The sequence below is a fragment of the Protopterus annectens genome, chromosome 2.part2 (assembly GCF_019279795.1).
Source record: "Protopterus annectens isolate FY-2018-M chromosome 2.part2, PAN1.0, whole genome shotgun sequence".
NCBI lineage: Eukaryota > Metazoa > Chordata > Ceratodontiformes > Protopteridae > Protopterus > Protopterus annectens.
The window spans coordinates 743,682,122-743,707,784 of NC_056730.1; the positions used below are offsets into that span (position 1 = coordinate 743,682,122).

Genomic DNA, 25,663 nt, shown 5'->3' on the forward strand with positions numbered 1-25,663 from the left:
ATTCCTGTCCTGTTTCACAGGTATCCTACAGGTAACAGCATATCCATCTGTAAAGTTGTTGTTGTTGTTCTGTCTTTCGGCTTTTAGGGGTAACCACAGCGGAACTCCGGTCCGCTAATGATTGGCAGTAGATTTTTTACATGCCGAGTTGCCGGCCCAGACGCACAACCTTCAACGAAGGTACGCTCATTCACACATGCCTCTACACAGAAGACGCTCTAGCTGAGAATCGAACATCTGTAAAGTACTTTCTTAAAATCATCCATCAGTTGAGTCATTCTAGAAGACATATTTGTTGTCCTAAGGATTTAAACTTTATGATGGAGAAGAAAGTTTGCCTCCTTTTGATCCAGCAAATCCATCAGAGTTAACATACCTCTTATGAAAGGTGCACTTTCTGTTTGCTGCTACTTTTATAAAGAGTGATTGCAGAGTTATAATTTTATTTAGTTTCTAAGGGGGAAAGGCGCCACTGAAAATGAATAGGTTTATAGGTAAGTACTAGGCTAGCCGCCCTTGCGGGCCATTTTAAGCCTAGCCAGTTTCCCTTTTTGAACTCAAAATGACTTATCTAATTTTGTTATAGATTGGTCTTACACCAATAGTCTTTAATTATATATTATCCTAATAAGAATAACAGGGATCATTACATAGATAATTTGAGGAGACCCATGCATGAGTTAAAGCATTTAGGAGCTGCGTGTGTCCCTTATTAGTACAGGGAGAAGTCCTGGGGTAAATTTTCTGTTTCACATTCATGGATCTAAGTTGTGCTTGAAATGTTTTATGTGGATGGAAAGTTTGTTCCACAGCAGATATCTCCTGTGTGAAATGTAGCCATTATGTTCATATTGCAGAAGAGGTTTAGATTCCTAGACCAAGTATTTCTGATGCCAATTGACTTGACGATGTGCAATAAATCCATCAGTAATTGGTCAGAGAATGCTTTGTATGCCAAACACAGGTCACCTGTTAGCAGTCTGTAGGATACCTAGTATAGTGACAGGGCTTTGAGTCAGTCCACATAGGAAATGTTGTTTAGACCTTGTATCCTTTTAGTAAGGTATCTCTGTGGGAGTTCTAGTTGTTTTTCATGTCAAAAGAAGTGTATGCTTTTACCCTGTCCATTCCGTTGTTATCTGCAAACTGTCACAATGATGGTAAGCACTGTCCGTATCTGCTGGATTTTTACAAACTGCTAAGGTACTTTGCAAGACAGGCTGATGATTTCACAAAGATTGATTGAATGGTTGTATTCAGTGGGTGTTCATCCCACTTAGGAAATAGCCAGATCAACAGCTATAGCTCTCAACTGTCCAGGTGTCTGTAAAATGCCAGCTTTTTGGCTAATCATTTTGGTCTGTACCTCAGAAAATTTGCAGTTTTCTGGCAAATCATTGAGGATTGAAGTGACTAAATAATGGCAAGCACTTTAGTTTCAGACTTCATATCCTTCAGAAAATGCATAGTAATACAAAACCTGTTATTCTAGCAACTTTCTAAATTTATAGGAGCAGTATTTAAAGTCTGTCCCTATTTTTGGGCCTTTGCCCCCATCCCCCCCAGTTATTTCTGGCTTTGTCCAGATTTCTTGTGCTGAGAGGTTGAGAGGTATGTCAGCAGCACATCTTGTTTGTAAAGTGTTTAGCAGTCAAGCACTAATATAAACTTGAAATTGAACTTCCGGAGACACATTAACCACCCTCTTTCTCTTTAGATTTACTGTTTCAGCAATTCTCCCCAAAGAAGATGGTACAGTTTTGTTTTGGAGTACTTAATGTTACAGTACATCTTTGAGGAATGTTCACATAACAACAAAGCTATCTTTCTTCCATCCTTATTAAGAAGTGTATAGAATTTTTTTCTGTTCTTACTGTACTTTTAAACAGTTAAACAGTTAATAATTTTCTTGTTATATTTAGTTACTCATTAAAGGCCCAACCTACTACGGTCACATGTCTCTATGAAGGCCTTGGGGGCTCACAGACCCCTAAGTCTGCTAGCAACACTGATCTTTTATCGGGGTCACACACACCAATCAGGAATCGAAGAATGATGGCTGAAGAACAGTATTGGTCATCACAGAGCCTGAGACACAGCTCGTGAAATTTCTAGCCAGGACTGAACATGTGCAAAGTTGGTTAAACCCAAATGCTCTAATTTGCTATTATAGTGTCCGATTCTCAAAGAGCTACCATTATGCATTTTCATACACATATTTATTTTTTGTTTCAGTTTTATTTTCCAAGATCTGTCAACATCATATTCTTGTTCAAATATTAAGCTATCCTAAAGTAAATCAGTTTCTATATTTGCAGTGGGTTTCTGATTTTCACTTTTTTTGGGGACTAACAGTGTATGTTCCAAATAAGGTACAACTGGGACAATTATAATAATGACAGATAAGAAATATATGTGAAAGTGTACTACAATTCTGTTAACTTCTTACCATTAATTCTGCAGATTTCTTTTCTTGCTTTTTATTTTTCATATTTCATTTGTACTTTCCTTTTTTACTCCCAAGGACTGGATGATCAGAAAAATACTAATGAAAAAGGTTCTACAGAAGGGCCTCCTACTAAGCCAGCTAGTTTGATTAAGGCTGTCTTCATGATATTATCCAATTGCAACTTAGCACCAAAAGCTCTTGGAGATGTTCTTGCATGTTACATGGACAAGCATAGGTTATGGGACGCTTTGTATAATCTGTCAGGTATGATTAATAATTTCCATGTGATGATATAAGAAACATAATTTGCAGTTCACATAAGCCAAACATTGTCTGATTCACCATATTCATAGGATGTAATGTTTTAAAATGCTAAACATCATAATGCACAGATGTCTGTTTCAGCTTTTGCTAAGTGACTTTTCAGTTAAAGAATCCATTCAGTACACACCCCATAACATTTGGTTCCACTAAATGAAACACTGATGTCGATAGGAGTGAGATAAGCATATACTGTTAGAGGGCTGCATGTCTGGGCCCAGAAATCTATTGTCATCTGTAGTTCACAGCTGCTGAAAGCAATGTGGTTTATCTTTTTTATTTTGAGACTGTGTGTGTGTGTGTGTGTGTGTGTGTGTGTGTGTGTGTGTGTGTGTGTGTGTGTGTGTGCTCTTCATTTTTTTGTATTCCATACTCTGTTCTCATTTTGAATTCTGTACCAACAGGGTATAGTGCACCCCTTCTAGGTGAAGGTGAAGCCCAAGCTTTAAAACATTGCTTTATGGTAGATTCCAGACAAAATGAACTTCTCTTCAGAAGTGCTACTGCAGAATGCAGAGCTACTTTAGTTTTCGCTTACAATGTAAGGTGGCTGGACCCAGAATAATGGATTTTTACCAAACAAGGAAACATTAAGCAGCATGAAAAAATTGTTCTTATACTATTTGCTCAGCGAAGCTTTGTTGGTCTTCAGGTTCTGCTTTTCACTGTTTAGTAGTCTTGTTTTACTCTTTTGTTGGAATAAAAAACACAAGGTTTTGCCTCATGTGACTTGTACACTGCATCCCCTTAGTGACTTGTGCAATACATCCCCTTAGTTAATATAATGATAGCTGCATAAACTTATTTTTGAATGAAACCAGTCTTTACTATGTAGTTTTGTGGAAATTCAATTTTAGTCACATGATAATATTATGAAGACAATGTAAACTGAGGCTGTAATGTGACAGTAAACATTTGCAAAGTTTTGTGCTTGTATTAGATTATCATCTGTGAAAGCATGAATGTTTTATTACTTATGGTTGTCCTTGCCTTGCTTTTAACTCATGATTTATATTATATGTGGATATTTCCTAAAAATATTATAAAAATCTGGAAGAGCTGTTGTAAGTAGGATTAAATTCGAGTCAGCCTGACTATTAGGAGTTAGCAGTTTTCTTCTTCTTCTTCTTCTTTCGGCTTTTCTCGGTCAGGGGTCGCCACAGCGGATCACCTGTCCGCTCATGATTGGCAGTGGAGTTTTACAGTGTCGAGTTACCAGCCCGGCGCCCAACCTTCCACAGAAGGCACACACACACACACTCACACCTAGGGCCAATTTAGAGTGTCCAATCCACCTGCAGTATGTCTTTGGGATGTGGGAGGAAACCGTAGCACCCAGAGAAAACCCACGCGACCACAGGGTAGACATGCAGACTCCGCACAGAAGGCACCCCAGCCGAGGATTGAACCGGAGAACCTCTTGCTGTGAGGCGGCAATGCTAACCACTGCACCACCGTGGCTGCCCAATTAGGAGTTAGCAGTTTAAATTTCTAAAGTATTCAATTTCAAACCATAGTGCAGCTGTCAGTAATTTCCTGGGTAGTATAAGAGCTGTCAGAAACAAATGTACTCTACTGTTGTAACATCAGGCTTAAACAAACCATGTAGTTCTGGATAAAATTATGATGGTTTTCAGCCCTTTCAAATCCATCTACCCAAAACCCCTTTTTTTCCATTTTTGTACATGGTGTCAGGGTGTCACTTCAACAGTGAGAATCACCTAGAGCAAATGTTTATGACGACGGGTGGCATAAAATTGACATTAAATATATTTTTACAATTAAATTTCATACTGCATCTGCTCCATTGTCTCTTTAAAGCTATGAACACATCTGAGTAGATATCTTATAGTGTAGTATCGCTGTGTAATTTTCAGAATATTTCACAAAGAATGTAAAACCATTTTGAAGATATAACACTTTGTAGACAGGGAACGAGATAGCCCAAAGGCCATCATATACAGCTGCACAGACTTCTTGAAAATGGTCAATAGCAAAAGGTGATAATGAAAGTAAAAAAAAATGGCTCTCCATTTATGGCCTGATATATTCCTTCATGGGAGAGAGTACCAAACAATGTGCTATCCCTAGTATAAACTGATTTTACAGCTCTGGAGGTTATCTTACATGGTGTATCCCCAATGGATATGGATCTATAAGATTTTGCTTATTATAGGTATTTGTAATGACAAATAAAAATGATATTGTTAAAAAAGGATGAAGCAACATTCCTGAAAGAGAATAGTGTCTGATAGCAGGGATTAATATCAAATAGAGAACAGCTGCCATTTTGCCCATGCATTCATCTTGATGTCTAATTTTTGCTATTTTGCACTGCATATTGGACTGCCACTCACCCACCCTTACACTGAGCTGGTTCTAAAAATCTTCCACTGAGCTAATGGGGTGCGTGTTTCAAGTGGAGATTTGCCTTTCACTTGACCCACCTTTGGCTGTTATTTGAAAGTGCAGAATGCCATGCTGGAGAAAGCTAGGATTTTGTGTTTTTGCCCTGATCTTCAAGTCATTACCGGCATGAAATGATGTCTGGGGTCTGGGCTTTCTTTTTTCCATGAGCATGTTATGCTGCTTAGGGCATAACTGGCAGCACTTATTTCCTTTCAAGAGCTCATCTGCCTAGGACTAACCTCAATTCATTCTTAGAAAAAGATCTGCAGTTAAATGTGTCCCCATTCCTCCTAAATAAGAGCTGCTAGTCCTCCCTTCCCTGGCTTGCCCTTCCATGCCCAGTATACTGTTCAAATCTAGGTGATAGGCTGTGAAGGCAAACACATTACCCCTGTAGTACTGGACTGGCTGAAGAAGTAGAAAAATCGCGTTAACCCATAAATCAAGAAAGATGGATAGAGTCTAAATTTTAATTGCAACTCGTTTGTAGGGAACATATCTGAAAAATTCAAGGGGCATCCCTCTGCACAAAGGTGGTCCATCAGCAGACTATGGAAACTACAGAGCTATAAGTCTCACTTGTCTCATATGCAAAGCCTTGGAAAGAGTTATCATGGAAATTATCAATAATGACATAGGAAATCTCCAGACACTGGACTCAACCCAATTAGGTTTTGTTAAGGGCAAGTCATGCCTGCTGAACCTGATGGACTTCTTTGAGAAGGTCACCGAATCAATGGATAAGTGTATTAAAATTATATGTATACACATCTATATTCATAAAATACATAAGTATATAATCTGTGTTCAAAAAATGCAATACGTATAAAAAGTGTAAAAAATATATATAGAGAGGCTAAGCACAGTAAATATTACTAAAAGGTATGTTTTATATATATACACATTACATACAAATATTAATGTTTCAGTGATCTTGCTCTTAAAAAAGGTTTTAAGAATACTTTATTATTAAGTCCAGGTGGTACATCCGCCTGGAATTTGAGTATCCATTCCTGCTCAAAACCTTCTGTACGACTATTCAAATTATCTCCTCTTTTATTAACAGGAACTATTTTAAGTACAAAAGACTTAAAACCAAGTGTGTGACCTCCTTCTTTGACATGCATTGCAAGTGCTCTGCTTTCCTTAGCATTCCTGACATATCTTATTTGCTCCAGTATTCTGTCTTTCAAAGGACAATTGGTCTTTCCTATGTAAAAAGAATAGCAGATTGTGCAATAACTAAAGTAGACCACTTTCTTTGTTTGACAATCAGCATAAAAATTAGACTCAAAGGTGAACCCCTTGTGTGGATGTAAAAAGCTGCCTCCCACATGTATATATTGACAGGCTGTACACCTCCTACAACAGTACGTACCTAACCTGTCGGATTGATTATATTGTTGTACATTGTCAGTCTTGTAGCAGAGCTGTCTTTTCAAGGACCTGTTGTTCCTAAAGGTGAATCTAGTGTCCTATAACTCCATTTAATTCTTTAGCATTAGAAAGAATGCCCCAGTTATTCTTAATATCGCACACTATATTAATATTACTTGCATATGTGAGTGGCATTCTAAGTGCATCCATCTCAGAAGTATTTGACATAATACCCTACTCGGGTATTGTTGACAAACTCAAGAAATTAGCTATAAACCCTTATGTCACCTAATGGATTGCTAGCTGAGGGGAGATCTATGCCTGGTATATAAGGCTTTGTCAGATCCCACTTTGATGGATCTCAAAACAAACAGCTCGAGAATTACCCATTCTAAGAATTTAAACCTTGCCTGTGATGGAAATTGGTCCTACTGGAGAGACGGGATGATCCCTTCTCTGGAACAGGCTACCCATCCATGTGAAGCAGAGTTCCTCCTTAACCCAATTCATATATATATATATATATATATATATATATATATATAGTGTGTGTGTGTGTATATATATATATATATACATATATATATATATATATATATATATATGTGTGTGTGCACATAGATATACATATAGCTATATACCATCTCCATTATTGTACTAACTCAAAGAAGGGAATATCTCTGAGAATAATTGAATAATTGCTGGGATGCAATTAGAAACTGCACTGGCAGTAATTTCTTATGGAAAACAGCATTTGACGCTATGCTTTTTGTCAGTTTTGTTCATGCTGCTGATGCAAGAGCAATTTCACCTCAGTCCACATTCTTGTAGGCTTAAAATATTTTAAGTTTATATTAAAAAATATACCATGTATAATAGGTGACAGTGATAACTTTCTATTATAATGGTTACTCTTATTATCATGGAATATAAATGGCCTTACAGGTATATACAAAATGCAATGATTATTGAATTATATTAAAACGTATCATTGTTGTAGGAGCCACATTTGGACAGAAATGACCATGTGAATTAGTTAAAAAAGGGATTTCATGGTGGACATTCAGCATAATATTAGGAAAATTGGAGTAATAATACTGATTGCTAGATGGGCTCCAGTAATCATAGAAAAGGAACAAAAAGGCAGTAATGGTATAACTGTGGTAGTAAAGGGTTGCTGGCAGAGGAGGAAGATTGTGCTAGCATGTATTTATATTTCACCTAAAGCTACTGTTATGCAGGTTAAGACATATTTGGAACAAATAGGTTTTCAGCAATGAATATTATTTATAGGTAAAGACTGGAACCTGATTTGCAATAATGAGGATGTAAGGGGGACCTGGAAGCAAAAATATAACAAAAGTGGACAGATATCTGAAGAAACATATGAGAATGTTTGGTGTAGAAATTTGAATTCAGTAGTAGGAACTCAAACAAAATTTATATGTTATTCCCGGGTCTATATCACTTCAAATGTTTATTTAATTGAATAACTAATCATTGAACCCTGTACGTCGAATTTCCAATTCAGCAAACTACCTAAACATCGAATATAAAGTAATTGAATTGTTTTACTTGGCCAACATTGTAAATGTAAAATACACTGCACAAGGCTTATTTAATAAAGGTAGTTAAACCTTTAATATGAGAGTACTGCCTTCAGAAAAGATTCAGCATCATATTTATGTCTGTTCTCAAGAATAGCCTGGAGACGATGATGTACTATACTTTATCCTTTTCCTCAATGTAGTGTGATCTCAGAGTTGGTGTATTGAATTTTCAGGGAGTGTGAGGGGTGTGGCTTCCCCACATGGGGCTGCAGGGGACGCTTGCCCCCCTGGAAAAGCAAAGAAGAAAAAAATATGTGCAGACCAGTGTTATTGCAGTTTATTATTTACAGACAAGTTTGGTGTTAATAAACTCACGAATGGTGTTAATGCACTTTATTCTATACAGTTTATTGTCACAGCATCTTTTACATTCACAATGTTGGCCAAGTAGAACAATTTGACAAATTTACATTCAGTGTTTAAGTAGTTCACTGAATAGGAACTCTGACATATAGGATTCAATGATTAGTTGTTTGATTAAATAAATGCTTGACAAAGTGTTATAGACCCTGTTCCCCAAGGTACTATAACTGGGCTAGACTGATAGAAATTATAGTTTTACAGGGACTTGAATATTTAATTGAAAGCTTTGAAACACATCCAATAACTCTTTTAGCTCATGCTCCAATAAAACTTAAGATAAAGATATAGGATAGTAAAGTAAAAATGAGACACTGGTGCTTTCCTACTTGTCTGTTAAAAAGAAAGGAATTTCAGGAATGGTTAGGGGAAATGACTAGAGAATTGTTTGGGAAGATACAGATTGCTTCGGAAGGGATAACTAAAGAGTGAGATAAAATGAAAATGGATTTTAAAAACATGGTAGAAATAAGAGAGAAAGAGATGTTGGTAAAATGTTATAGGAATTATTTAAATGAGTTGACAGTTCTTAAAAGTATTGTAGACTAAGGGAAATTTCACTGAACAAGAAGAGCAGCAACTGCAAAGTGCTGAAGGGAAAATGCAGGAATATTTGTATATCATACATGAGTTTAGAAACTTGCTGTTAAGCAATTATTTTTGAAAACATATCTAAAGTACAAAATCTTTTAGTGCGGTGATTTAGGCAACAGAAAGTAGAAAGGCTTGTTGCCAAACCTAGGGGAACCTATAAATTTAAAAATAACCAGAGATCTTATAGAGATGTTAAATACATTTAAAAAAATGTATGAGGATTTTTATAGCAGAGAAGAATGTGGAAACCAAGAAAAGGCACAAATGAAAGTATTTAACAAAGCCTTAATTATGTCAAGTTTAGAGGCAAATGAAGCTCACCAGTTAACAGCTTAAATAGAGAGAGAGACAAGATATAAATGGTGATACGTAATCAGTCAACAAGGAAATCTCCCAGAACAGGCATTATTCCTGAGGAAGTTTGGAAGAAAGTGATACAAATTTGGAAGGCTTTTTTTAACAATATTTCAAATGAAGAGGAATTACCAGCATATAAGATAACTGTGGTAGCCGTGTTACCAAAGTGGGTAAAGACCCTTCAGACCAGCTTCACATAGAGCCACTCTAATTTTAAACCATGGATATAAAGTGTTTATGCCTGTATTAGCTAAAAGAATAGCAAAGATGTTGCCAAATTAATGCATGTGGATCAGTGTGGTTTTGTGGAGAGGAGGCAAACATCTGGCAACATTATGAGAACAGTGATGATCCAGAGTGAAGTAGAGTATAAAACACTGTGCTCTTGTCAGTGGTTCTTGTTGCAGAAAAGGCATTTCATAGAGTTATCTGGGATTTTATGAGTGGTGCAATGGTAACGTTTGTGATTCCTGAAAAAAATAATAAGATTTAATTAGTTGGATATATAAAGGGTCAGTGGCAGGTATTAAAGTGGAAAGATTTCTCTCTGGCAACCAGTGTGTTTGAACAGAGGAACCAAGCAAGAGTGTCCTCTTTCTCATTTGTTATCTACTTTACATTTACAGCCCTTGACAAAGAAAATAATGAACTCACAAATTCAAGGCTGAATTGGTGTGATAATCAAGAAATGTTAACTTTATTTGCAGATTATATAATTTTGTACACAATAAATCCAGAGAATTGCATACAGCAAAGCAGTAAACTATGTACCCAAGCATAAATTGGTTCATCAGTACCCATATTTATGGGTATATGAAGAGCTGACATATTTACATATATAGATGAAAAAGGATTATGTTGTGGTAGCTATGGATGTATGGGAATAAGCTAAACAAAAGATAACATAAAATCTGACAGGTTGGAAGCTCTTGATTATGGATATGGACACAAAGATACAAGCAGTGAAAATGTTTCTAGACCCTTTAGTTGTATATACAGGTCAGGTATATTTCTTATCAATGAGAGGAGAAGTTGTGGACCATAATTAATTAAGAATTGAAGGAATTTATTGGGAGTGAAAGCGTTAAGTGAGATAAGTTGATTGTTCCATTAGTACAAGGTAATTTAAGATGACCTGATTTGAAGGGATACTTTAGAGCTATGTCGTTAATGCTCATGTACACAGCACAAGCAGAGGGCTATAAATTAAAGTGGAAAGGGATGATGATGAAGATGAAACTAGAAGGAGATGGTCAAGAAGTAAAGAGAGAGTAGGATTTTGGATGCAGGCCCTTAAGGAGAATAACAACAGCTATAGAATATTCCATTTATAATGAAGAAGAAAGTATTCTATGCACTAGGCAAACACTGGAATGGAGAAACAGATTTTAGCAAAAGGAATGACTGCAAATTGGGGTATAGAAAACAGGCAAGAAAGTGCCAGAATTTACTGGAGAAAAATAGCAAAAGAACCAAGGTAGTGGGAGCAAATAACCAGAGAGGGAAAGGTAATAGAGTGAGATGAAGCCAAGCAGAATTTTGGATTGTTAGTAAGACACTGCCTTCCCTATCAAGGATTGCTAACTGATTATAAGTGAACCGAAAGAGAGAAGGGAGTGCTACATGTTAAACAGCCAGCCCTGGTACAGATTTTAATTGAGTCTAGAACAAAAGTTGCTGTTAAAAAGGAATAATTTGTAGGTTATTTATAATACTGCATGGTAGCTATAAAAATCTGTCAGTGAGGGTTAGAAAAGACTGTAAAGGCAGTGTACAAAGAAACAATGGCTCCCAAGTTTGCAACAAAGCCCATTAAATATTTGCATAGGTATTTTTATACATGAAGCAGAATTCAGAGAATTTTTCCTCCATTAGATAGCAAATTCTTGAGGTGTGGTTGGACAGAGAAAGATAATTGGGAACATGTGTTTTTAATCTAATGAGTTTGCAGACTGTAAAAAAATTCTTTACAGCATACTTTGCCAGAAATGTTGGGGGGAGCAAATGGTTATAACTAAGAAATTATTCCTTTGAAACAGATCTAGGATCTGAATTGCCCTAACATGATGAGGCCTTATAAAGTTTAATGCTATTGACTGCCAAAAAAAAAAAATATTATTTAATCCAAATGAAAGGGCAAAAAGGACACACGGACAAACCCTTCAATAAAAACTTCAAGAAAAACTCAGCCAAGCTAGACTTTTCACTATATGATACATTAACCCTGTTATGCCGGAAGCCCATGGCATATATCCAGATGACCTGTTAGGGCATCAAGGGTTTCAGCTACATGACTTCTGAATGTCCATGACTTTTTACCTTTCAAGTCTTTATGATTACATTCTGGCCAATAAAGTCAGACCTCACTAGCTGTGTACATGCATGTTTCAGCTTTTTTATGACCTCATCTGCACAGCATAAATGGATAAGTTGGCTTTACTTCCGAAACATGGGGTCTTTGTAGGAGGTTTAAGGTATCATACAGTGAAAACTCTAGCTTGACTGAGTTTTTCTTGAAGTTTTTACTGATTGGTTTGTGTCTCCTTTGTACCCTTTGGTTTGGATGTTAGTTGGGATATTCTGCAGGCACCTTAATCTTTACGGGCATCAGCTAGGTTTAAAGATGTCATAGAGCATAGTAGTGATGTGATTCTAATATTTACTGACCTTGTAATGCAAAACAACCATTACTTCCATGTGTTTACTGGGAAATGAATGGCAAAAATCAGAGAAGTCTAATGATTAAAATGCCTGCTGTAGTACCTACAAGCAAAAAACTATCTTGTCAAACCATTTCAATGTTGTTTTTTTGTTTTTTTTGCAAATTTTGAAAACAATTTTTGTTAACTATCAGCTACAGATTGCAACTAGTGGTGATTTCAGGTACAAAAACATGTATGCAACTTAATATTTACCTGTTGTGTGTCAGTGAATGCAAGTTTGCATTTGAGGGAGGTAAGGGTAGCATAAATCCTTTCATAGAAATGATCATTGTTTTGAGGAATTATAAATTATTTTAAGTAATGCACGCCATCTGTGTACTCGTCAGTACTGGGCATATATTGTACTCAACACTCTAAATATGTCATATATCCAGCCCTAATGGAATACTAAATGTAATGTAACTTCACAAACTAACAGTGAAATGTGTGTGTGTGAATCTTTGCATTTCAGCCCTATGTGTAACAGGTTGTAAGGCAGTTTTCCTTTAACATCTAATGCTTTTGTGGATGTGATGTTTGACTGTGATCAGATAGTGAAAAATTCTGGTTGCATTGATAAGATGTTTGTTTTTCACATTCAAACACATACAGTGATCCCTCTATGGTGTCAAGATGCTATTTATTTTTTACTGAAAATTTCAAGGAAAATCATCTCAGAAGTTTGCAGCATCTGTTTCCTGTAATCATCCTGTTACAAATAATGATAATCCCTGGATAAGCACTGATGCTGTTTCTGTGTAAGCAGCTAATATCACTGCTTACCTCACATGGTAACAGCTCATGGATTGGCTAGCCATGACTTTTTAGTCTGTGACAGCCAGTGTAGTGAAATGGCATGCTAATGAGCTGCATGCCATTTCACTTCCTTGTTCACTTGGAGGCTACATTTTTGTTTAGTTTTAAAGTTTGTGATAATTATTTCATTATTACATTAACTGTACTAATGAAATGTTTAAACTGCACTGGGAATTGAAAAGTATAATTTTTATTTTATAGTTTTATGATTCATGAATATAAATAAAAATATGGGAAAATGGAATTATGGCACCTGATATTTTGACACTGTCTTCAAGTGTAAAAGATAACTGTTGTCCCGTAATAATGGGGCTACACTAAGCTTGTTCATAAGACTTACTAGCATACATAGCAGTGGGAGGCAGACACTACTACATACAAATAAAGACAGACTGCCATCATAAGTGCAGTTAGGAACACACTGAATATAACAGGTGCTGATATGTGGCAAAAATAAAATGTTATTCAAAGTTTTGGTAGTGGGCAAATACTTGTACTGTACCTGCTGATTGTGCATACTGAAAGCAGTTTTGACAAAATAGTCAGGGTATTTCAGAGTTAAACGTCACAGTGGAATCCAGTAGTTTCCATACCAGCTTAACTGTACAGGTACAAAAACAAATATGAGGTAGCAAAACTGTAGTGTAGAAACTTGGAAAGAAACAATTTAAGGATTAAAACAAAGCAGCAGATAATGCCAGGCTCTTTCATCTGAAAACACATAATACTTTTTTTTTCACACCAGCTACTTTGCAGATGCCATAAATTCTGAAATGTAAAACAGTTAAATCAAGACATTCGTACAGATTACATAAGAAGGCCCTAAATCACTTTGAAAGTATTTAGTAAGTGGAGTTCTGCAGGTTATTTGGAAAGTTATATGATGGCAGAGTGTTCATTGTCTATACTTTGTATGAGTCACACTCATGCTTTTGGTTGGAGAATGTAAGTGACAAATTAGTGCCATGACTGCAGTCTGAGAAGCTCTAATTTGGATTTAGGAATGCAAAACAGGAAAATAAGCCAACAGGCAACATATCATGGAATATTAGTTCACTTTAACTTGATCTACTCAGCTCTAGAACTTTCTTTTGCAAGCCAAACAACCACAGAGATAAAGTGAGACCTAAATGCACCCATACTACTTATGCTAGGCTGGAAACTTGCAAATTCAGTGATGTTTTTCGTGTTTCACTGTTGCAGTCATCACATTTGGGTTATCTGCCTGCAGGTAGCCCTCAGCCGGCCTGAATACCAGAGTCTTCAGATTTCTGTGTCAGATGCTGTCGCTTCTTCCATAACGTCAGATCATCAGGGGTAAAACATGCAGCCAATGCCATTACATCAGTCTTTCTTGCCGTGCGGTGCCCAAAGCAGAAGCAGTTCGCAAGAGCTAGTCGGGCGACCCCTGAAATTTTCCTTTTCAAGTTTCAGACCTGAAGTTTTCAAAAAGATAAGTACCCCATTGGGGATCCTTTTTTCTTGCTCTAACCGATGTCAGAAAAAATTAACAATTGTCTTGCCTGTGGAAAGCAAATACCTGATCGAGATTTTCATTCTTACTTTATCACCTGTTTAGGCCCAGACCACAACGTCCCCCGCTGTCGGTTTTGTGCCTTGTTCAACACCCGAACTATTAGTTGCCGGGCTATGTTTGTAGCTAAATACTTTCGTTATCGATCTCCGTGCTCCGAAATGGCTTCGTTAAGCCATCCGACTACCGATCTTCCAAAAAAAAAACGCAAGGATAAAGACAGAGATAGACCGCTTAGGTCCAAAACTGCCGACGACGCTACTGTTAAGCTACTTGCCAGTCCGCCGGTACTCAGTGAGGTGCTTTCACAGCCCCTGATACTCGCTACAGATTCACAGGCCTGTACTGAGACCCATTCGGAGTCCGGTATGCCGCAAGATGCTTCTTCGACTATGGAACCTGCGGATGTCTCTACCTTGGATGGGTCCAGAGCTGCTGTGCAGGCACCGGCATCTGAGGGTGTATTCAGGCCTACCAATTTTCATATTAAACCTTCATTTCAAGCTAAGAAAGCCTAAAAAAACAACGACCAAAGTGCATTCTCAGGCCCATAAGCCTCAGAAACAAATGATTAGAATGGTTGAGGACCTTATCACCTTAATTAGAGGAAGCCAGCCTTCCCCCTCTAAGAGACCTAGAACTGATTTTCTTTCATATTCTTCTGATGAGGAATCTGATATCTCTACTCCTTCTGACTACCAGGATTTACCCTTATCTACTTATGAGGATTCTGATGCAGAGGATTCCATTCCCTCTGCTTCCTCTCCAGAAGATTTTTCTTTTGGTGAAACCTTGCATACTCTTAGGGAGCATTTCCACTGGGAAAGCCAGAACTTTTCACAGTCCAAAAAGAGACTTAGGGAATTTCTAAACCTGCCTCAACACAGGCCTCTAGCTATCCCTCCTGTTCTGGAGATTGTAGATGACATTTTCTTGGAATCCAGCCTTACCCCAGACACTTTGCCTTCAGCTTCCAGGAAACCTGACAGGTACTACAGAGTACGTGACTCTCACAAATTTCTGTTCAAGAATCCTAGTGCAGATCCAGAGACCATTTCCCAAGGACCAAAAGGCATTAAAGCTACAACTGCTAAAAATCCTACCCCTTCTGATAGGGATTCTAGAGCTTTAGACAGATGGGGTAAGAAGGTATATACTTCTGCTACTTAGGCCATTAGGGCTTTAAATTGCCAGTTTCATATGTTAAAGTATCAGCAGAATATTGTGGGATTAATTAAACAGAAAATTATGTTAATTCCCGACTGTGCTGAACACAAAGATCTACAAGAGTTAATGCATTCTGCAGACCAAGTAGGTAAACATACTTTGCAATGTGGTTTTGATGCTTTAAAAGCATCTTGCAGGGCTGCTGTTACTGGGTCTGTACTTAGAAGGCATGCTTGGCTTAAGGAACAAAACTTGACAGATCATGTTAAAGCTAAATTACTGGATGCACCCTTAAACCAAGAGCGCCTTTTTGGCAACAAAGCAGAAGTCGTCCTCAAAAGGATGGAGGAAAAAGCTAAATCTATGCCAACTGTTAAAGATTTCTTACAAGTACAGCCACCTAGATTCCGTAGACATTGGCCTTCAAAGAACTGGTCCTTTCCAGTCCTTTCCAGGCCTTCTCAGTCCAAACCCAGGAACAGCAGACCACCAAGACTTCAATTTCAGGCTATGCACAGATCTAAGCAGTGGGGGGCCCCCACTTCCAAAACAGGGAGTAGTAAGCCACCCCCTATGGAAAAATGGCACAATGACTTCTTCCAAGCCTTGCTCAACTACTTGCTCCTTTAGGAGGAAAGCTCGCCCTGCATGCAAAAAACTGGGAACTCATTACCCAGGACAAATGGGTTTTAAACATAGTTTCCCTAGGATGCAGATTCCACTTCCACTCACTCCTAACCCCATGTGGATGGCCAGACTTCCCCCAAAACCAGTGAGCGAGGCCCAAAAAACAAGTACTCTCTCTCCTCAGTATCAGGGCTATTCAACCTGTCCCAACAGAACAAAGAGGACAACCTTTTTTATTCAGGACTGTTTCTGGTTCCCAGAAAAGGGAACTCCTGGTGTCCTATCCTGGACCTTTCTATTCTCAACACCTTTCTGGTGGTTCCAAAATTCAAAATGCTAACTCTTCAACAGCTTCTTCCTATGCTAGTCAAGGATGACTTAAAAGAAGCTTACCTGCACATCCCAATAAGGGAATCCTGCAGAAAATACCTACACTTCAGGTTAGGCTCCATGCACTATCAGTTTTCTGCACTTCCAATTGGCTTATCTACTGCGCCCAGGGTATTCACAAAGTGCCTAGCTCCAGCCATTGCATTTTGCAGCCAGAGAAATATTCAGATTTACCCATACTTGGACTATTGCCTGATTCAGGCAGAGAGTCAGGACTGGCTATTACAACACCTGGCATTTGTAGAGAGACTTCTAACTTCACTGGGGTACACCATCAACGAGAAGAAATCACGCCTATTACTCTGCCAACAGATTGTATTCCTGGGAGCAAGCTTGAACACAACTTCCCAAATGGCATTCCTCACTCCAGAGAAACGAGTTTATTTGACAATCTACTTCAAACTACTGGCCACAGAAACCCAGCTATCTGTATGGAAAATCCTTCAAGCCCTGGGATTCATGGCCTCTTGCATTCTGTTAATTCCATATGCAAGACTGCATATGAGGAAACTTCAGTGGTATCTAAAAAGTCTATGGTGTCAACATTCTCAAGACCTGGAAACAATGATTCCTATCATTCCTTGTCTAAGGGCAGAGTTCCTTTGGTGGGCAGAGGCCTGCTACCACAACAAGGGACTCCCTTTCACTCTAACCCCCTGCCGCCCAAACCCTAACAACAGACGCATCAGACTATGCATGGGGGGCTCACATGGTAGGGCAGTGCATTCAGAACAAATGGAACCCAAAACGGATGCACCTGCATATCAATGAAAAAGAAATGTTAGCTGTACAGACTGCTCTGACAGCCTTCAAAGACCTTATTCTTCCAGGACAGCTATTGGTAAAGACAGACAACACCACAGTCATGTGGTACATAAGCAGGGGGAACCCATTCCTACCCACTCTGCAGACTTGCCATGGCTCTATGGAACACAGGCTTGAGCTACCAAGTGAACCTACAAGCTCAGTTCCTGCCAGGCAAACTACTGGCAGACGACTTAAGCAGAAATCTCATGGATCCACATGAATGGAAACCGTAACCCAAAAGAGCAAATGGGGGACACCAGAGGTAGACCTGTTTGCCTCCCCTCAGAACTACCAATTGAACAAATTCTGCACCAGAACTCTCCACAGTCAAGCTTGGAAAGTGGATGGCCCTGTCCTTTTCCTGGGAAAGCCTCTCAGTTTATGCCTTTTCCCCTCTGCCTCTCCTCTCGAAGGTTCTACTAAAGATCAAACAGGACAAGCCAAGGACAATACTGATTGCACCAGACTGGCCACACCAGCACTGGTACCCCCTTTTGCACAGTCTCACAGTGCTACAACCTTGGCACCTGCCTCAGACCCCTTCCCTGCTGTCCCAGATTCTGCTCCCTCAGCTTCAAACCCTCAACCTTGCAGCCTTGCTGATTCCCTAAACTCACCTCCATCAACCCTCAGTAAGCAGGTGCTGGATGACATTCTTGAGGCAAAGAGGCCTAGTACTAGAAAATCCTATTCAAAAAAGTGGAAAAGATACTGTTCCTGGAGCCAGGCTCACGGGATGGGCACAACGGTGCCCAGCTTACCTCATATTCTAGATTATGTAACAGAAATGCTCCACAAGGGCTTATCTTTCTCTTCAATTAAGATTCATGCCTCTGCCATATCAGCACATTATAATACTGAGTCACCCCTCTTCTCTCATCCCCTGCTAAAAAATTCCTTAGAGGGGCAAAAAATTCAAGACCCACCCAGGAGAGCTCCCACTCAAGCCTGGGACCTTAACTTTGTATTGGAAAAACTCACTCTTCCCCCCTTTGAACCAGCTGCTACAGTAGAGTTGAAATTCCTTTCTTGGAAAACAGCTTTACTTCTAGCCATCACTTCAGCAAGAAGAGCGTCTGAACTGTAGGCCCTCATGGCAATGGAACCCTTCATTATCTTCCATGCGGACAGGGTTTCCCTCAGGACTAATCCATCCTTTATGTCCAAAGTGGTGACTAGTGGGGCTCTAAACCAGTCCATTCATTTGCCTACTTTTTCCCCCTAATCCTCGGAATAAAGGGGAAAGGATATTGTATTCTCTGGACGTACACAGACAGCTTAGATTCTATTTGGACAGGACTAAGCCTCTCAGAAAATCTAACCAGCTGCTAGTTAGCTTTGCTGCAGGGGCAGAGGGGAAGGCCATTTCAAAGCAAACCATTTCCAAATGGATAGCACGTTGCATCCATTTCTGCTTCAAACACCATGGAAAACCTACCCCACAGGGGATAGGAACACATTCCACCAGGGTTGCATCTACCTGTACTGCATTTCTCAGAGGAGTCCCTACCAGAGACATCCTGGAAACTGCAACCTGGAGCTCTGTACATGCTTTCACCAAGCATTACTACCTGCCTATTTTTTCTAAATCCAGAGCTGGATTTGCCACAGCAGTCTTACAGGACCTTATTGCTAGCCCTAATGCTCTTTAACTACCTCCACCCTTCCTTAGCTTTGGGAATCAACCCAAATTTGATGACTGCAACAGTGAACCATGAAGAACATAGTACAGTTGTGTACACTTACCATAAATGTAGATGTTCGAGTGTATTCACTGTTGCAGTTCTGGTTACCATCCCTCCAGCCCCCTGACTTCTCTTGACTTTTACCTTTCCTCCTTGTTTGACATATACTATCTCATGTGTATTTGCTTTTTGCTGGGGGGTGTTCCACACCATATAATTGCTTCCTATTGTGGGGTCACCTGACATCTGGGGCAAGAAAAACTGATATAATGGTGTCCGCTGAATGTTTTATACCCATGACAACCTAACATCATGGAAGAAGCGACAGCATCTGACGCAGAAATCTGTGGACTCTGGTATTCAGGCTGGCTGAGGGCTACCTGCAGGCAGCTAGCCCAAATGTGATGACTGCAACAGTGAATACACTCGAACATCTACATTTATGGTAAGTGTACACAACTGTACTTTTGTACCATAGTAATAGACTACTGGTATAACTATCAGGTAATCTGAGTGTCAGAACTGGATTAAAGCTCCTCAGCTGTGGAGAAAGGTAAAATGACTCAATTATACTACAACTGACCTTCTGAACTAAGACCATATTATAATTTGACTTCCTTCACCAGCGACAAGATTTTCCCACACAATTTAGCAGTCAACAAATTAGTTCACTGACCAAACTAATGCAACTCAGGCAGTTCAAAAAAGAGGTAGCCAATGTGGTAAAAGAGACTAGAGGTGCTACAGAAGTCTGATAACAGCATTGATGCTAACAGTAGAGAATGGTTGCTCATGCCATTTCATATAGCTTTGGGAATAGAATGGAGGCATATTCCCTGCAGTAAAGGCAATCATAACAAATAGCAGCAGTCTGCATTTAAAGTGGAAACTGTGTGTTGAGAGACAGCCTTACAAGACTGTCTGCAAATATATAGAGCTGAGTATATTTTTCTGTATTATTCTGTATTATAGAGCTAAATTGATATCTGTTGTCTTACTGTTCTGCAAATATACAGAGATCAGTATATATTTTTTTGGTTTTATAATTTGCACTCTGATTCCTCACATCTCTGTTGAAACTGTCTTCCCAACCCCACCCCCCACCCCATTTTGGTTTCTATTGCTTGTGTGTTGTTAACTCAAGGTTCCCTTAATTTGAACTGTTAATAGCAGTAGTCTGCATTTAAAGTGGAACCTGTGTGTTGAGAGACAGCCTTACAAGACTATCTGCAAATATATAGAGCTGAGTATATTTTTCTGTATTATTCTGTATTATAAAGCTAAATTGTTCATAGGCTCATAGGTTCATAGGTTCATACTAGGCTATCTGCCCTGGGTCAATTATAAGCGTAGCCCGATTCTGTATGGCTTACGCCACCCCTTGATTTGAGTATACTGTGCCCTTTTTAAGGTTTAGTTTACTGATAGTGACACGGGAGTAATCCCTGGGACAAACCTACGATCCCCCATCCACCTATCGAGATTCTTCTTGAAGAGATTCAGTGAGGTGCTCTGCCTCACATGAACTGGAATTCTATTCCAGAGCGAAGGGAGCCTCTGGGTTATGAACCTGTCCCTCCAGCAAGTTCTATTTATTTCTGTGCTGAGGTTCAAGTCCCTCGAGCGTGTGGCTCTAAAGGATTTAAATTTACTGAGGTGAAGCATGTCCATTAATTCTGGATTTGACATAGCTTTGTATGTCAGGCATAGATCGCCTCGAAGTAGGCGGTATGCAACTGAGTAGAGCTGGTGTTTTTTTAACCGAGCAGCATATGGCATCTGTTTGAGACCCTTGATCCTCTTGGTGAGATACTTTTGGGGTCTTTCTAATTGCTGCAGGTGTCAGGTAAGGTACATCCCAAAAGGGGCATTGTATTCTATGATGGGCCTGATGAGGGATGAATAAAGGGGCACGATTACCTCTCTTGATCTAGATGTGAAACCCTTCGTGATGAGGTGGGCTATGTAGAAGGTCTTTCTAACCACTTTGGCAATGTGGTTTTCAAAGGAGAGATTGTTATCAACTTGGGTCCCCAGGTCCCTAATAACTTTCTCTGTACTTAATGGGTTTCCGCCTATGTGGTAATTTGTGGGCACATTGTTTTTGCCAAAGGGTATGACTATACATTTTTTGGCATTTAGCTTTAAACCATGGTGCTGGCACCAGTTATCTGTCTCTGTGAGACCTTTTTAAAGGATGTTTGTGTCAGCTGGAGAGTCGATTATGGTGCCCAGTTTGCAGTCATCTGCGAACTTGGTGAGCCATAGTCCTCCCACGTTTGGCTGTACCTCGGAAAAGTATATACCGAACAAGAGTGGTCCCAGGACAGAACCCTGTGAGACGCCACTTGTGACCGGTTTCGAGTCTGACATGGCTCCAGCAACTCTCACTCTGTGGGTTCTGTCTTTGAGCCAGTTTGCGACCCATCTTGTGACATAGGGGTTTATATTTAAGCTGGATAGCTTATCTATGATGCCCGAGTGGGGTATTGTGTCAAATGCCTTTGCAAGGTCCAGATAGGCTGTGTGGACTACCTTCCCTTCATCTATGGCTTTGGTGACAGTTTTGAAGAAGTCAACAAGGTTCAAAAGGCAGGATCTGCCCTTGACAAAGCCGAACTGGGTAGGATCTAGTGTCTGTAGGTCCCCAATGTCTTTGTTTATGAGCTCCATGATGATCCTCTCCATAGCCTTGCAGACTAAGCTAGTCAGGCTTATGGGGCGATAGTTTCCAAGGTCCGCAGAGGCTCCACCTTTGTGGAGTGGGACCACTGTTGCTGTACCCCATTCTGTGGGCACATATCCTGTAGTGAGGCTGAGATTGTATAGCTGTTTTATTTGAGGGATTAGATATCTCTTGTCTTACTGTTCTGCAAATATACAGAGATCAGTATATATTTTTTTGGTTTTATAATTTGCACTCTGATTCCTCACATCTCTGTTGAAACTGTCTCCCCCCCCTCATTTTGGTTTCTATTGCTTGTGTGTTGTTAACTCAAGGTTCCCTTAATTTGAACTGTTAATAGCAGCAGTCTGCATTTAAAGTGGAACCTGTGTGTTGAGAGACAGCCTTACAAGACTATCTGCAAATATATAGAGCTGAGTATATTTTTCTGTATTATAGAGCTAAATTGTTGCTTAGATATCTGTTGTCTTACTGTTCTGCAAATATACAGAGATCAGTATATATTTTTTTGGTTTTATAATTTGCACTCTGATTCCTCACATCTCTGTTGAAACTTTTCCGCACCCCCCCTCCCTGTTTTTGGTTGTAGTTTAAATTTGGTGGCTTTTGCAGTGCCCGCCTCACTATAGATTTGATCTAGGACACTCCCCCAGTCCCATCTCTTTACCGCATTCTACCTAATAAACCCTTTCTGCACTTGCTTTTAGTCCTTTTTAATTTAATTATTTATTTTTATTTAACATTTGTTGACCGGGAAAGTCCGACTAGGTTCCACAGATCCTGTTTTCAGTGGAGGCCCGGGGAGAAATGCTCCAGACGCATGTCTTTAGAATGTGGGAGGAAACCGGAGTACCCGGAGGAAACCCACGCGAACGCAGGGAGAACATGCAAACTCCACACAGAAGGCACCCCAGCCGAGAATCGAACCAGAGAACCTCTTGCTGTGAGGCGACAGCATTAACCGCTGCACCACTGCGCCACCCAAACTGTGTGTGGACTAATATTGCTACATACTCAAGTGTGCCAGCTTGCACTGCATGAATTGTTTTTACTACTGTTTTTGCTACTTTTCTTAAAAAAAAAAAAAAAATTGTAAGCCTGTTTCCTACCTTTCCTGTAATTAGTGTTCCAGATACAGATTTGCTATATCCAGGACTATTTGTAAGCTTCTGAGCCCCCAAGCCTTTCTGTGTTGGAGGGAAGCCTTCTAGCTTATCAGTGGGAGTGGTAAGCACTAGATAACCTGTCTACCACAGAAGGAGTGGTTCTGGCCCAGAATTTGTAGTTATTGGCCATTTGGGCGGTCTTCCATCTCTCTCAACTTTCTGATTTGAAGGCCTGCATTTGCACTTGTTTCTGTCCTGTAACTCCTGGGCCCATCTCATTTGCTCACTCAAAAAAAAAAAAAAAATGTATCTGCTTTTACTGTATTCGTGTTTCTTCCTACTTTATTTTGCTTTTCCGCCATCTTAAAAGTACTCAGTTGTATTTATTACTGCTTGGTGTAACTCATTCTAAGCTTTTTAGTTTAAGCACTTGGGCTTCAGACCAGTTGTTTTACATTAGGAAGGTTTGTGGTCTGCACTGTAGTGGCAGGACAGGTAGCTTACATCCTTCCAAGTTGGGAACTGCTGATTTGAGGGCTCAGTGTCTGTTATTCTGAAAGTGTATTAATTCTGTTTTAAGCACTTGGGCTTCAGGCCAGTTATTTTACATTAAAAGGGTTCATGGTCTGCACTCTTGTGGGAGGAGAGGCTGGACTCTGCCCTTCTAGCTGGGAATTTCTGGTTAAAGGCTTATAGTGCCTGCATATTTAAACTGCTTCTTACTGAAATTGGTACACCTTGTTTGCTGTAGCATAGACTAGATCCAGGCCTGCTGAATCTAGCTTTGTTTGTATGCTTGTTGTTTGTTTGCTTGTTATTTCCCTGAAACGTTAATTCCACCTAAAACGCGGCTTTTCAGCGCTTCTGTGGATCCCTAGTGATATCTGCATTGCTTACTGTACTTATTTCCTTGTTTCACTTGAAAGAAAGTTACTGTTTGTCGTTTTTGCATTTAAATTACCTGTAACACATTGCATTTAAGCTACCTGGCACTTGCTCACTAAAGCAATTATATAGGTCAGCACTAAAATATTAAAAGCACTACACCCTCACAAACTCCCCTTGAGTACCACGTTCCCCATTGGCCCTTTTTTTTCAATTATAAAGGAATTCCCAATACTATTCTAGCATGTCCAAAGGTCAGTTGTCAATCTCCTCTCCGGTCCAGCTGGTGAATCTGGGAATCTTGAGGCAATGTTACAACTGCCTCATGTACACAGACAACCCTCTCCTCCTCCAAACAAATTCCAACACATGTGAGAGATGCAACCATATAGCCATACTGGAGGCTAAGCTCTCTCAACTCAGTACTGGCGAAACTAGTCAGGAGGAGAAGGAAACCACACTCACTACAATTCCAGTCTCACAGACCTACCACGACAGCAAACCATACACATAAACACACAAAAACATACTCGGAGGCTCTAAAGCAGACACGCAAGCAATGCTACCCCAAAACAAAACACGTGCAACACATAGCTCACAAAGCCAGTGTGCCGAACAGTCACAGCCATTAAGGCTAAACAATACATCTGATACACTTGTAATAGGTGGCTCTATCGTCAGGCACACTGACGTCCCGCTCACCAGGCTGAACAAGGAGAAGGTCACGGTAAGCTGCCTGTCGGGCGCTAGGATCTGCCACATAACACAAGCACTCAGGTCACTCCAAGGCAAGTACAAATATGACTCAGTCATTGTCCATGCTGGTGTGAATGACCTGAGACGTACCTCCCTGGACTACATGAAAAGAGACATAGAGGAGCTCTCTGAGCATGTAGCCCAGGCCGGTATGACCCTGACCTTGAGTAGCATCTTACCCTCACCAAGAATGATGCCATAATATGAAGACAAGATGACAAATTTCAACAATTGGCTTAAGTATTGGTGTCATTTAAAGGGGATCCAATGCCTGTCAGCCTGGGATGACATGCTCGACAAGCCACGATGCTTCGCTAGGGACGGCTTGCACCTGTCACCCCTGGGCTTTCGGATATTGGCAAAGGCTCTTGCTACCCCCATAGTGCCTTTTTTAGGCAAGGCAGAAAAGACAAACCCACCTCCATAGGTATCACAAGGGATAAGAAACTAAGAGTAATGCTACTCAATGCCGGAAGTCTAAATCTCAAGTTGCATGCACTCAAAACTCTCCTTAGCATGGAGAACATCGATATCTGTGCAGTAACAGAAACCTGGTTCAAGGCTCCCGAGAGCACCCCAGCACTACCAGGTTATACCTTATACCTCATACCATGCTTTTCGGCCCCAAAACTTGGGACCAAACCACAAAAGGAGGGGGAGTATCAATATTCGTCAAAGATACCCACACCTCCAGGTTGATGGAACAGCACGAAGCATCAGAGACTATCCATGTGCAACTAACAGTGGGTAAAACTGCCTTCCAGTTTATAGCCTGCTACAGACCACCCTCCCAAACCCAGAAACCCCACTCGGCCTTCCTGAGAACACTGGAAAATATGAAGGTCTCCAAACACCATTATATTGGGCGACTTCAACTACCCAAACATAGAGTGGGAGCATTACTCTAGCTTCAACACCCTAGCCCAAAGGTTCCTAGAATTTATAAACTCAAATGCTATGGAACAACTTGTTACCACTCCCACAAGAGGGGAAAACCTACTGGACCTGATCATCACCAACATGGG

General features: G+C 39.9%; 1 protein-coding gene across 1 annotated transcript in view; it reads left to right on the forward strand.

Annotated features, from left to right (window-relative positions):
• KIAA0825 (KIAA0825 ortholog) overlaps positions 1-25,663 on the forward strand; it is a 1,661,419-nt gene that overhangs the window by 1,153,205 nt on the left and 482,551 nt on the right. Inside the window, exon 16 of the mRNA XM_044064463.1 lies at positions 2,525-2,713. Within this exon, the coding sequence (XP_043920398.1) occupies positions 2,525-2,713 (189 nt within the window). The remainder of the gene's footprint in view (positions 1-2,524; positions 2,714-25,663) is intronic.